Source organism: Dendrobates tinctorius, unplaced genomic scaffold (genome assembly GCF_039654945.1).
Source record: "Dendrobates tinctorius isolate UK_male_01 unplaced genomic scaffold, ASM3965494v1 ptg000063l, whole genome shotgun sequence".
NCBI classification, from domain to species: Eukaryota; Metazoa; Chordata; class Amphibia; order Anura; family Dendrobatidae; genus Dendrobates; species Dendrobates tinctorius.
The window spans coordinates 16326319-16341162 of record NW_027361731.1 but is presented as its reverse complement, the minus strand read 5'-3'; the positions used below and the strand labels follow the sequence as shown (position 1 = coordinate 16341162).

Sequence of the window (14844 nt, the reverse complement as noted above, 5' to 3'; positions counted from 1 at the left end):
CCCAAGACTGGGCACACCACGTTTGTGAAAAGGACACCAACGTTAACTAGAGAAAGACTTTCTTGTTTAGTCTAAACCTGGTATTGTCTCTACTGTTAAATTGCATAGCTACTAACACTAATTGTTTGAAAGTTACTGTTGTATATAAATAGCATTACATCAACCCTTGTCTGTTTCCACCTCGTGATCTCTGCTTGTTGCATCCAGACACCTGCATTACTTTTGGTGTATTCGGCAGGATGCAACATCAGACATAGAGATGGTGGACTAGTCTGTGAACCAAGCCCAGCAAGTGAAATATACACTTGTTGGCTATGCTCAGCAACCTTCCCAAGTTCACAGTGAGCAGTGTCGCTGTGGGACTGGGCAAAGATGCTGAAAAGCATGCTACGCATGTATCCCTTGACCCCTTCTATTCACGCCGAGTAAACCCTCCTGACCCTTAATGGGGAGGCCAGACAGATGGTTACGTACTGCCCACTTAGGGATCGTGACACTGTGGAAAAGGTGATAAAAATCTTGGAGGATATGCATGGTGACACCATGGACCTAAGGTACCTCAGCATGTGTTTGTTCTAGCGGGTCCAAGGGAAAAGTGAGACCATAGCTTAGTAAGTTAATGCATAGCATGAAGTGATGGTCCATATCACCAAAAAGATCCAAGATGGGAACTGAAGGCTGGGTCCCTTGGATGAAGTGATGCGGGACCAACTTGTTGCTGGACTGAAGGATCACTCTCTGAAGCAGATTGTGTTATGATTGAGTCACCGTAGGAGGCAAAAACAGAAATGCTAGCTAAGTCCAGAAAACCAGAGAGGTTGGCAGCTATCGGATTGCAGACCCCTGATCCTATTCACAACAACTAACAGTAGCCGTGGGGGGTTCCTACGATGCCCTAGACCCCTCGATCACAGCCGGAGAATTAAATAGGCCTAAAGAAAGAAAGGGGAAATCTAAACTGCCCCAGAGCAGACCCCAAAGCAATAGGCAGCCCCCAACATATAATGACGGTGAAGCAAGTTGAAAACACTAACACAGACAGATAGACTGAGCAAATACGGGGCCCAAGCTAACTAGATAGGAAAGGACAGGAAGGCTGCTGTCTGCAATCCGTGAAAAACCCTATGAAAATAAGTGCCAACAGACTGACAGTGAAAAGGGCCCTGAAGACGCTAGGCTTCAAAAAGCTATGTCAGTACTCAGGAATATTCTGAAGACAGAGCAACCGGCAAAAGGAGATTCAGCTCACCCCAGCAGGGAATGGCAGAATCCAGAAAAGCAAGGAAAACAAAAACAAAACACAAATGCTAACAGGCAAAGCAGAAAACTTAGCTTTAGAGGAGCAGGAATCAGACTGGTGTCCTAGATGTCCACAGAGAAATCACCCGCAGGGCAGAAGGGCGTCAGCAGCCTTATATCCAGTCCGTGACTCCACTCAGCCAGTCATCCTCATTAGGCTCAGGTGCCTGATAATCGGCCTCATTACCTTCCTTTACCAGAATAGGGAGTTCACCAGACCTCAGTGACGAAGGGGAAAATGAACTCACAACAAGATTGTAATGCAGCTGCTTTGCAGGTATGTGCAGACTCCACTAGGGGGTGTTGGTGTGAGAAGAGAGGTCGCACCTGCAGCACACTGCAGCTGCACAGCGCCACTAGGTGGCGATAGAGAGTGGTCAAAATGAGCCAAGTCAGTAACGGTAAGTAAGGGTAGTGTTTAAAGGGGAAACAGAAGTCATGGTAAAATACAAGCTGAGGGTCTAAACCAGATGGATGCAGAAGAACCAGAGATGTGAGACAGAGAGCGATGTCAGAGATAAAGCTGAGTCATACACAGAGGGGAATACACCCCAGAATAACACTAAGTCAGGTATAGAGAACAGTCAGGCACAAGTATGGAAGACAGAAGTAATAGGAACACTGGGGTATAAATGGTCAGCTGCTCAAGCCAATGACCAAAGCTATCACTGACACGGGCTTCCTGCGAGAGCACCAAGAAATAGCCACCCCCAAACCAAAGAGAGGCAGAAATTCGAGAGGTCCCACCTCAGATGTACCAGGAGGAGAAAGAACTGTTGGCCCATATGATGTGCAATGGTGTGATCTGCGAGAGTCAGAGTCCCTGGGTGACCCCCCCAATTGTGTTCGTTCGGAAAAAGGATGATACCCTGCATGAGCTTCTGCGTGGACTACCGGAGGCTGAAAGAGTGTACTCCTAAACTTTGCCCAGAAATGTGGAGTCCCTATCTGTGTTAGGAAAAGCCAAATATTTTTCCACACTTGATTTAGCCAGTGGCTACTGGCAAGTCCTGGTGGCTGAGAAGAACTGCCAGAAAACAGCATTTGTCCTCCTATGAGCCTGTTTGAGTACAACCTGATGCCTTTTCGGACTGATGAATGCACCAGGAACCTTTAAGCAGTTTATGGAAAAATGCTTGGCAGGCCTGAACTTTGAAGCCACTTTGATCTATCTGGATGACATAATCATTCATTCTGCCATGTTTGAAGAGCATCTTCACCGGCTCGAGTGGCTTAGTTAAGTGGCCCACGCCTACCGACCTGAGAGAACTGTGAGCATTCCTAGTGTTAGCCGGCTACTACTGCAGGTTCAGAAGGGACTTCGCCAAGATTGCGGTACCACTCAACGAGTTGTTGTGGGGCATGGCTGGGGGAACCAAATGTCAATCCATTCAATGGGGACCATGACAAGAGGAATCATTTCAGGCATTGACAGATACCCCAATCTTGGCGTACCATGACTTCTCACAGCTCTTCAAGCTGTACACCGATGGAAGCCTATAAGGTCTGGGGGCAGTATTGGCAGAGTTACAATAAGGAAGAGAGCGGGTGATTACGTATGCCAGAAAGTAACTGAGAGAGACAGGTAAGAATCCGGACAATTACAATTCGTTCAAACTGAAGATGCTGGCGCTGGTATGGACCATGACTGAGAAATTCACTGAGTATTTGTCGTGGTTAGAAATACACGTGTGGATGGACAAGAACCCACTGGCCTGCCTAGAAAATGAGAAGCTGGGAGTGCTAGAACAGTGTTGGGTCACAAGGATGTCTAAATACCAGTACAAGATTTCCTAGCGGTCCCAGAATACTCAAGCAGACCACTTGTCCCGAATCACCCAAGCCGGACCGAAGACAGACATAGATGAAGAGCTTGAGGGTGATGACATCCTGGATTTTAGGCAGTTTACTGCAACTGTAGTAACTACTCAGGAGTCTAGAGCAGAGCCCAGACCCATCCAAATTCTTGTCTGTTCAAGGGACTAATGGATACACTTGCAATAGTCCGATCCGGAGCTGACAACGCTGAGGAAGTGGGTCGCTCTGGTGCAAAGGCCTGATCAGGAAGCTAGAGCTGCTTCACCCTCCAGTACCCTGCTGATCTTGGGCCAGTGGGAAAGGCTCTTCCTGAAAGATAGCCTCCTGTGTGGAAAGATTCAACTCCCTTGAGAATTTGATGTTACCTGGCAAGTAGTGGCTCCAGAAGCGCTGATAGTACAGCTGGCTAAAGATGCTCATGAGAGGGGTGCCCACTTCAGTGTAGAGAAGACCTTTAGGGACCTGCAACAACTGGTGTATGGCCTCAACTGTGGCAGAAGGTCAAAGGAGTTTGACAAATATGTCACGTTTGTAAGCTGAACAAACCCAGGAACAGAGGGCTCCTATTCAGGCTATCTGAATCACTGCATCTTTAGAGGTCCTGATGATCGACGATCTGATGATCAGAACTTCATACAATGGCTACGGGCATTGATTGGTGATGACTGATCACTTCATCTAGCTCCTGGTGGTGACTCCCACTCTCGATCAGACAGCCAAAGCTGAAGCCATAGCCATCTGTCAGAACTTCATTGCATATATGGCTGCCAGAAGCGAATTCATTCCGACCAAGGGGCCTGCTTCCAGGGTCGAGTGATGGCTGAACTATATTGTATCTAAGGAAATGACAAATCCAGAACCTGGTTGATAAGAAGTTTTGGGAAGTTGAATATTCAAATCGATGCCCAGTGTCAGGAGGACAACTGCAGCCAGGGGACCATGTAAGTGTGTAGGCCAAACGAACTGGGAACAAGTTGGATCATTGTTTGGAAGCGCTACCCTACCGAGTGATGAGGAAGATTCACCTGAATAACTCAGTCTACAAGATTTTTCCTGAGGGAGATGATGTCGTAGCACCTCAGGTGTTGCACAGGAATAAGCTGCGGCCCTGCTCTTCTGAAGCAGAAGACCGTAACGAGGCATGGCTCCCAACAGAAGTGACTGAGGTCTGAGGAAAAGAAAGAATGACTTGCAGGATCGGTGAGTTCACTAGAGATGTCGTTGCTGCTCTTGAGTGGGAGAGAAAACTAACTTGGAGTCAGTTTGCCTCCTCCAGTGGCTGAGTCTCCAGGTACCCCAGACGCACCTCTTCAGGAAGAGCTCAGGTGGACTGAGCTGGCCAATGATGGAATTCCCCGTCTGGTCCCACATACATCAGAAAACAAAGGAGTTAAACTGTTGGCCAAACTCGGCCTACCTGTGGGGAAACTCCAAACTCGAAACAATTAGGCTATGTGCACACGTTTCGGAAATGCCGCAGTATTATCCGCGGGAATTCCGGAATTCCATTCCGCAGGAAATATGCGATAAAACCGCATTTAATTCACGCCTATTTCCCACGGAAAGACTAGCGATTTGCAAGCGATCTGTAGCATCGCTTGTAAAACTGATTGACAGGTTGGTCACACTCGTCAATCATAGTGTTTGATGAGTGTGACCAACATTTTACTATTGAGGCTGCCTATGCAGCATCAGTTGTAAAAAGAGCTAATGTTTAAAATAATAAAAAATCGTGTTTTTCTCACCTTCCGCGCAGCGTCCCCGATCATTGCGATGCTCCCGGCAGGTCCCTTTCACAGTGATGCATTGCACCAATGACCTTTGATGACGCCATGGTCTCCCGACACCACTATGGCTGAAGCCTGCTGACGCTGCGAGGGACATCGGAAGGTGAGAATATGACAATGTTTTTATTTTAATTCTATTTTTTACAAGGATATGGTACCCAGGGCCTGGAGGAGAATCTCCTCTCCCTCAGACCGAGGGCACCATCCGCAAATGTTCTGCTTACTTTTCCCATGGTGGGCATAGCCACATGCAGAAAGTAAGCAGACCAATGCATTACTATGTGTGCAGATTTTTCTGCGATGCAATTCCTCTGCGGAAAAATCCACAGCATTAGCACAGCATGTGCGGAATGCCATAGGATTGCATGGGATGCTCTTTTTTGCGTTTTTGCGGCAAAATCGCGCATTTAAAATCGCAGCGAAAACGCAAAAAAAACCGCTACATGTCAACACAACCTTACACTCACCCGAGGACTGGCGAGCAAAAATGGGGGAGGAATGTAACAAGAAACCATGACATATCTGCAGGACTCTTGCAGGAGGTGCCATTGATGAGAACAGGCTGCCATCTGCTGGTCAGCTGAAATCAAGTGGAACCAAAGTATGCTAGTAGGTTTGCAAGTGGAGTGACCTCATATTCTGGACTGGATCAGGTGACCCACAGGAAAAACTTCCCTGCTATAAAAGCTCTGGGCACCCATACATGAGAAGATTTTGCACCATGGAAGAGAGTGGGGCAGACATGCTCCAGAAACACCGCTGAGACCAGCATTGCAGGCTTCAGGAGGGAGTCTACGCCACCTAGGTGTTGTTCACCGCTTGGCAAGTTCTGGATTCCCCAGAAGATATTCCCAAGAATGGCTTACACTGGTCAGATACAGAAGCTGCGCCCTGCATTGGTCAATTCTCTGAGGTTGGACTATGCCTGTCAAGAGCTGAAGCCCAGTCCTCTTCTCCTTGAGCCTGAGAGACTTCCGCCTATGGTCAAGCCGAGGAGACCCGTGTGGAGAATGCGACAGGAGAGTCACGCCTGCGATTGCATAGGAACGGTGCAAGTAAGCAGGGCCATCACTTCCAGTTATCGTCACTGGTCAGCTGGCATTAGGAGTACAGGTTGGGAGGGGGCCGGCTGGTGCGTGGGAGGCTCAATGGGCTTTAATAGACTGCATCAGGAAGAGACTTACAACCTAGCGGGAAAACCCGGTGACCCCCGCTAGGGCCAGAGCTTTGATTGAGAACTCACGTGGTGACTCCCAAGACTGGGCGCACTACCTTTGTGAAAAAGACACAAGCATTAAATAGTAAAAGACCTTCTTGTTTATTCTAATCCTGTTGTTATTCCCTCTACTGTAAGATTGCTACTAACACTAATTGATTAAAAGTTACTGCTGTATATAAATAGCATTATATCACCCCCTGACTGTTTCTGCCTCTTGATCTCTGCTCGTTGCATCCAGACACCTGCATTACAATGTAATGTGATGTCATCAGAATCTCTCACCTCTCCAGTAATCCGGAAGAGGATCTCTAGGGTGAGGTGTAACATCCTCTCCGCCATCTTGTCTCTGTCCATATCCATCCTTGAAGGGTCAAGGCAGATTGTGTTGTAGATGTCAATGCGAAAGATAATATTTATCAGGAACCTGAATGGAAAGAAGGTGAGATTATGTACAATCATACAAAATACTATGGAAAAAACCCCAACAAATTACTGGGTTGGTGCTGCTGGTAGAGAGCAATAACCTGATATGTAAAGTTCAGACAGTAACACCATTACAGGCGCCTCTTCATGGTCTTCCCTCTTCTTCCATGCAGGGACACCAGTTTCCTCTCCCTCCATGCAGAGACGCGGGCACATTCACCGCCCCAGTCACGCAGAGCGGTCCTCAGCGTGTTCCCTGCTTCCTGGCCTGTGTCTGCGCACCGCACCTCCCAGTGCACACTCCCCTGTTCTTAAGGGGGCAGCTTTTCCACATAGTAAAATGCCTCCAGACAACAGCTGGGAGGCATTTAGTTTAAGAGTACACCTGCAAGATGGATCCCAACCAATAGCTGGGAGGCATCTTGTTTTAAAAGGCACCTCCCCAATTGGGCGATGTCAAGCACTACAGTGAATTATTAGTAAGTGAGGGGGTCTCTGAGTGAAATTGTGAGTTCCTCTGGTACTGATGCGGCCAATGTCCTGAGCCCTTAGTCCCTGGTCACTGTGTGGACAGTTCCTGAACCTTGTCCTTGGTCCTAGTGAAGCCAGTGCCTGAACCTTGTCCACGTCCTGTGAATGGCCAGTTCCTGAATCAGTATCCGAGACCTGTGTCTCTGAATGTGTGATATCAGAGTACCCCATATACCCGGACTGCTACAACCAGTCCCCGAATTAGGCCGGGGTCACACTTGAGTGTGATGCAAAAAACTCGCACGAGTCTCTCGCATCTGTAGCAGAGTGTATCTTCTGATAATGATCACACAGGAGAACTTCACTGAGCAAGTTATCTTCAGTAAACAGTATTTCCTTCATATGGGTAAACATGAGATAATAGAATACAGCAGCACACAGCCCGTGCTGCTGGCATATAATACACTCAAAAGCAAATGTAAAAGTAAAAACAACAAGAGAGATTCACTCCCCACAATACAGCAAACAAATAACTTCATACTATCGCCATCTGCTGTCAGGCTAGTGTAAAGTCCTCCTTTATGCAAACAATAAGTCCATTTCTGTTGCATATACCAACACCCTTTCTCAACAGTATGGACTTATTCAGTTAAACCCAACTTTTTTATTAGTATCTTGTGTTTATCAGCATTCAACGCCTTCGTGAAGATGTCTGCTGTCATTTCTTCAGTAGGACAATATTCTAACTTCAAGACTCCTTTCTCCTGATGATCTCTCAAGAAATGATACTTCACATCAATATTGTCATGGTCACGTGTGACTGGACACACCGCCTCCAGCAGGGTGAATTTATATGACACGCGTGACCCTGGATACACCGCCTCCAGCTAGGTGAATTTAAATAATGGAATGTGCAGCCGGATTCACCGCCTCCAGCAGGCGAATTTCAGTAGTACACGTATGTCTGGATACACCGCCTCCAGCAAGGCGAATTTCAGAGTAAAGGGGAAAACCAGGAAAACAATTACAATGGTGGCCCTGCGATAGGGAACAACGGGGATGTGGAGACCTCCTGCACTCCCCTGAGTAAGTGTCTCTACACTCCTAATGATCCCTAGGCCGGTTCCGCACCAGGAGCCGATCAGGATACCTGAAATCCCTAGCTCGCCCTGAATCAATCCCTTACTAGTGCAGAAACTAATCCCACCACTGCATTAAAACACACATTGAGGAAAGTGATAAACAGGGAAACACCACTTAGCTTTGCTCTGTTGCTAATGCTCCAAGCAACAGAGTCCGACACCTGAGTGCATCTTTTCCTCCTACTGGATCCAACACTTGAGTGCAGCTTTCCAGCAACAGAGTCCCGCATCTGAGTGCAGCTTTACAGCAGCAGAGTCCAGCATCTGAGTGCAGCTCTCTTCCAGGAACAGAGTCCAGCATCTGTGTGCAGCTTTCACCATAGCTGCCACTCCACCAAGCTTTGCAAGAACTCCTCGCTGACACCATAGCTGCCACTCCACCATGCTTTACAAGAACTCCTCGCTGACACCATAGCTGCCACTCCTCCAAGCTTTGCCAGAACTCCTCGTTGACACCATAGCTGCCACTCTAGGATTCTGACTGAGCTGCCAGGAACTCTCTCTAGCTCCTTCCTTCACCAAGGACGGTTTGAAAACACCAATATCACCAACAGTGAGTGAGACCACCTGACACACCTTTATAGTTAGGAGCCAGAGTCTCACACCTGTTAGAGATTCCCGTGCAATAACGCTCGCCACCACCGGGGGCAAACTAGAACAAAAGACAACACTGTGTAATAACCCTAATGGCCACCGGGGGCAAAACCAACTCTAAGCAACCAGCTCAAAGGAAAAAAAGGTTATTTATTCAAAACCTGTCATATCCAACCTGGATCATGACAAATATGTTGGTTCTTGGATTGACTCTTTCCATCTGAGCAAGAACAAGACATCCTTGATTGTCCTCTTTCAATTTTGTCGTTTCCAACTGTGGTTGTCCTAAGTCTGTCAACAACGGTCTTAACCACAGAACTTCTTGACTTGCATGTGCTGCGGCAACATACTCTGCTTCTTTTGAAGACAGTGTCACAATTGACTGTTTCTTACTTGTCCAACTTATTGGTCCACCTGAGAGGAAAAAAATTTGTCCTCTGGTAGATCTTCTGTCAGTTGGATCTCCAGCCCAATCTGCATCAACGTATCCTGTTAAAATGCAATTATCACTTGTGGGTAGTTGCAGCTTAACGTTGCTAGTTCCTTTCAAATAATGTATTACTCTCTTCACAGCATTCCAGTCAGCTTTATTTGGTTTTGACACCTTTCTACTCAGGATTCCAACTGCTGCTGCGATATCTGGTCTTGTAACAGTCGCTAGATACAGTAACTTTCCTATTACTGTTCTGTACTCTTCATTATTTGGTAGCATATTTTTCTCACTATTCATCTCTTTAAGATAATTAGTTTCCATTGGAGGCTTTATTGTTTTTGCATCCTTCAATCCAAATTTTTCTGTTATGTCTTGAATAATGTGATTTTGATTCAGTAGGAATCTTCCATCTTCTTCTCTTTCTACCTGTATTCCTAGGTACTGTTTCACATTTCCCAAGTCTTTGATTTCAAAATGTTGCTTCAGGATTTTTAGAATCAAGGGTTCTTGTTCATTACAAATCAAAATGTCATCTACATATAGGAGTACATAAATCCATCTATTCATCAGCCTTTTTGTGTACAAGCATGGATCAGCTTTGCTTCTTTGAAATTTTTCATTTGTAAGCACTTCCGTGATTTTGTCATTTCACGCTTTAGCTGCTTGCTTTACACCCTATATACTTTTCTGTAGTTTGCGAACTTTGTTTGGGTTTCTTTCATCTTTGAATCCTGGAGGTTGTTCCATGTAAATGTCTTCTGTTAAATCTCCATTCAAAAATGCTGTCTTTACATCCAGATGTGTTATGAATGAGTCACCGAGGAGGAAAAAACAAAAAGCAAGCTAAGCCCAGAAAACCGGAGAGGTTGGTAACTAGCGGATTGCAGACCCCTGATCCTATCCACAACAACTAGCAGTAGCCGTGGAGGGTGCCTACGGTGATCCTAGATGCCTCATCATGGCCGGAGAACTAAATAAGCCTAAAGAAAGAAAGGGAAAATCTAATCTGCCCCAGAGCAGACCCCAAAGCAATAGACAGCCCCCAACATGTATTGTCGGTGAAACAAGATGAAAACACAGACACAGGTAGAAAGATAGGCTGAGCAAATGATGGGGCCCTCGCTAACTAGCAAGGACAGGAAAGAAAAGCTGCTGTCTGCAATCAGGCAAAAAACCCTGCCAAAAAGAATGTCCAAAACGTCTGATAGAAAAAGCCCCTGAAGTCGCTAGACTTCAAATCACTATATCAGCACTCAGGTATATTCTGAAGACAGAGCAAAAGAGATCAACTGATCAGAGACAAAATGGGGATTCAGCCCAGTCCCAGCCAGGGCCGGCTGAACACAAAAACCAAGTAAACCAGACAAAAACTCATATCAACAATAGCAGAGAAAACTTAGCTTTAGGAAGGCAGGAACCAAACTGTAAACCAGGAGCCAGAGTCAGGAAAAATCACCAGCAAGAAACTAGGGAGTCGGCTGCCTTAAATCCAATCAGAAACTCCTGATGTCCAATCGCAGTCCTCCTCCTCAGGTGGACGGTCTCTGCCATTTAGATCAGCTTCATTACCTCCCTTCACCAACAGAGGGAGTCCAGATAGAGAACTCACTACTCCTCTGTCAGCACAGCCAGCTCCATAACCCTCACCAGAAGCCAGAGGCAAACCCGAAAATGAGCTCACAACAGATATATTAGTTCCATCTGTTTCATTGCTGCAACTGTAAGTAAAGTTCTTATTGTAGTATGTTTGACAACAGGAGCAAATGTCTCATCATAGTCTTCTCCATATTTTTGAGAATACCCTTTAGCTACGAGTCTTGCTCAATATCTTTCAGGTGTGTCATCTGTTTGGTATTTTACTTTAAAATGCAATTTACATCCTATGGCTTTTCTTCCTTCTGGTAAATCTGTCTGTGTCCATGTATTTGAGTCATGCATGGATTTCATTTCTGTTTCGGTTGCTTCTATCCATTTATTAGCTTCTTCTTTAGGGAGTTTAGATACGTCTTCTGTTAAATATTATGGATTTATATTCTTATTACACTCAGTTCTGTTCTGAACGCATTGCCTTTCGCTGACACTACATATATTATTTCTGAAAGTTTAGCTCATGGTAAATGTCAACCCCCATATATAGAGACCACGTGCTCTGAGAGACGTATATAAAAGGTGGGGGGCTCTTCTTCACTCTCGAGGGGACTTCTTACTCGGACACGTTGTATGAACAGCTGGTATGTAACTTAATCACCACGTGTGACTTCAAGAGAAGCTTACGACAGAGACAGAGGTCTTTTCCATTCAGAATTCAAGGAAAGAAGTGGAACAAGCTTTGCTATGAACAAATGGACAATCTCTTTATAACTATTTCACCTATTTTTATGTTTTTCTGTAATAATCTTTTTTGATGGGCAATACAAATAAACCACTACATTTTTTTTATAAGAAACTTTGTGAAATTTCCTTTAGAGAATCACATCTGGTAACAAGTCCTGAATAACTAAATATACGAGAATAGTTATTTTTTAACCTCTTCCCAACAGGTAGGTTCATAAATTTTACTTGTGCTTGTTTTGTATGAGAGACGTTTGGTGGTTTACCTTTGTTTTCTCTCATTGAACGTCTCGGTTCTGTGTCTGTTTGTAGTTGTATTTCTTCATTTTCAGTATTCTGTTCTTCATCAATTTCAGCTACTTTCTCATCAGATACCTCTTCAGCTAGGTCACTGCTGTTTTTCTCATTTTTTGTGTCAATTGAAATGATAGTGTCTTCATTTAGATCCTCAATGAATGTCACACTGTTACTCACCGTGACTCTGTCTGTTTTGGGATCTAGGATTCTGTATCCCTTGCAATTTTCACCATATCCAACAAATATTCCCTCCATGGATCTGTTTTGAAGTTTGGAACGTTTTTCTGTTGGAATGAATATAAAAACTTTACATCCAAAAACTTTTAAATGATTGACACTTGGTTTCATACCTTGTCACCGTTCATATGGAGTTTTCTTCAGTTTTCTGGAAAAAAGTCTGTTCTGTAGATATGTAGCTGTCATTGCTGCCTCACCCCAATATTTCTCTGGTAGTTTGGAATCTGTCAGCATACATCTCATCATTTCTGTCAGAGTTCTGTTTTTCCTTTCTGCTACTCCATTTTGTTCAGGTGTGTACGGAACAGTTTTCTGGTGTTCTATACCATTTTGTCTTAACTAGTTTTCTATATTGTGACCTGTAAATTCACCTCCATTATCACTTCTAATGACAAGTGGCTTCCTTTGAAATTTGTTACTCGACCTTGTTACGTAGTCTACAAGTTTATCGAAAACTTCACTTTTAAGTATGTGACTGTGTATCTTGAGTAGTCATCTATGAAAGTCACCATGTATCTATTTCCTCCTGATGTAGTCACTTTCATGGGTCCGCATACGTCAGTATGCACCAAATCAAGTGGTCTTTTGCTTTTCATCTCACTTTCTTTTGAAATAGATATTCTTGTGGCTTTAGATTTTATACAACATTCATATCTCACGGTAATTGATCAATCTGATATCTTTAGATCTTTTGTCAATTCTTTTCTTTGTAGCTCCCTTATACTGTCAGGGTGTCTGTGTCCTAGACATCTATGCCACAGGTGAATACATTTCTTGTGATCATGTGTACATACCTTCATCTGTTCCCTTGGTGTGTCTAGATGATATAATTGTTCATCTGCCTTGACATTGGTTATCACCTTGTTTTCTGCTAGAATTGCACACTCATTGTATTTGAATTTTACAGTGAGTCCATTGGCTGTTAAACGCTTCACAGATAACAATCCGCCTTCCAATTTTGGAACATACAACACATCCTGTACAAGTATCTTTGAATCTTGTCCGAAATTGTTTGAACAGTTTAGCATACCTTGTCCTATACCTTCTGTTGTTATTTTGCTCCCATCTGCAAGATAAATGGCTTCTTTCTTATCTAAATCAAGATCAGTGAAGAAATTCTTGTCACTTGTCATATGACTTGTTGCTCCTGAATCAATAAACCAACCAAGTGATGATTTCTTGTCTGTTAATTTAAATGTGCCATTCCAATTATTCTCACATGAATCAGAAATTGTGTTTTGCACTTTGTGTATGCTCTTTATGTTGTAATTTTTGTTGTTCTGCTTTCCATATGGTACAGTCTCTCTTTAAATGACCTTTTTTCTTACATCTGAAACATTCTCTTGTTTCTTTATTATAGGGTTTTCTAAATTCTGTAGCTTTAAGAGCGTTTCCACTGTCCTTTTCAGTAGAAGAATCATTTGTTTGTTCTTTTCTTCTCTGATATTCATCTATGAGTCTCGTCTTCACAAATTCTAATGTGATGTCTTTTCCAGGTCTTGACTCTAGTGTATTTATTAAGGCTGAATATGGATCTGGTAAACTGCGCAATAATATTGTTGCTACATGACTTTCTTTAACCCCTTCACCCCCAAGGGTGGTTTGCACGTTCATGACCGGGCCAATTTTTACAATTCTGACCACTGTACCTTTATGAGGTCATAACTCTGGAACGCTTCCATTGATCCTGGTGATTCTGACATTGTTTTCTCGTGACATATTGTACTTCATGTTAGTGGTAAAATTTCATTCAAATAACTTGCATTTATTTGTGAAAAAAATGGAAATTTGGCAAAAATTTTGAAAATTTCGCAATTTTCCAACTTTGAATTTTTATGCCCTTAAATCACAGAGATACGGCACACAAAAAACTTGATAACTAACATTTCCCACATGTTTACTTTACATCAGCACAATTTTGGAACCAAAATTTTTTTTTGTTAGGAAGTTATAAGGGTTAAAAGTTGACCAGCGATTTCTCATTTTTACAACACCATTTTATTTTTAGGACCACATCACATTTGAAGCCACTTTGAGGGGTCTATATGATAGAAAATACCCAAAATTGACACCATTCTAAAAACTGAACCCCTTAAGGTGCTCAAAACCACATTCAAGAAGTTTATTAACCCATTAGGTGAGTCACAGGAATTTTTTTTAATATTTAAAAAGAAATGAACATCTAACTTTTTTTCACAAAAAAAATACTTCAGGTACAATTTTTTTTATTTTACCAAGGGTAACAGGAGAAATTGGACTGCAAAAGTTATTGTGCAATTTGTCCTGAGTACGCTGATACCTGATTTGTGGGGGGGGAACGACTGTTTCGGCGCATGGCAGAGCTCAGAATGGAAGGAGGGCCGTTTGACTTTTTTAATGCAAAATTGGCTGGAATTCAGATCGGACGCCATGTCACGTTTGGAGAGTCCCTGATGTACCTAAACAGTGGAAACCCCCTACAAGTGACCCCATTTTGGAAACTAGACCCCCCAAGGAACTTATCTAGATATGTGGTGAGAACTTTGAACCCACAAGGGCTTTACAGAAGTTTATAACGTACAGCGGTACAATTAAAAAATCATATTTTTTCCACAAAAATGATCTTTTCACCCCAATTTTTATTTTCCCAAGGGTAACAGGACCCTAAAAGTTATTGTGCAATTTGTCCTGACTACGCTGATACCCCACATGTGGGGGTAAACCACTATTTGGGCGCATGGCAGAGCTCGGAAGGGAAGCAGTGCCATTTGACGTTTTTGGCTGGAATTGAGATCGGACACCATGTCGCGTTTG

General features: G+C 43.8%; 2 protein-coding genes across 2 annotated transcripts in view; one reads left to right on the top strand and one right to left on the bottom strand.

Annotated features, from left to right (window-relative positions):
* Positions 1-14844, top strand: part of LOC141094243 (uncharacterized) — a 1213871-nt gene that overhangs the window by 507607 nt on the left and 691420 nt on the right. The gene's annotated exons all lie outside the window — the stretch shown is intronic.
* The window catches only part of LOC141094308 (uncharacterized), a 62774-nt gene that overhangs the window by 30992 nt on the left and 16938 nt on the right, over positions 1-14844 (bottom strand). Inside the window, exon 3 of the mRNA XM_073580144.1 lies at positions 6406-6547. Coding sequence (XP_073436245.1) covers positions 6406-6483 — 78 coding nt within the window. The 5' untranslated portion in view covers positions 6484-6547. The remainder of the gene's footprint in view (positions 1-6405; positions 6548-14844) is intronic.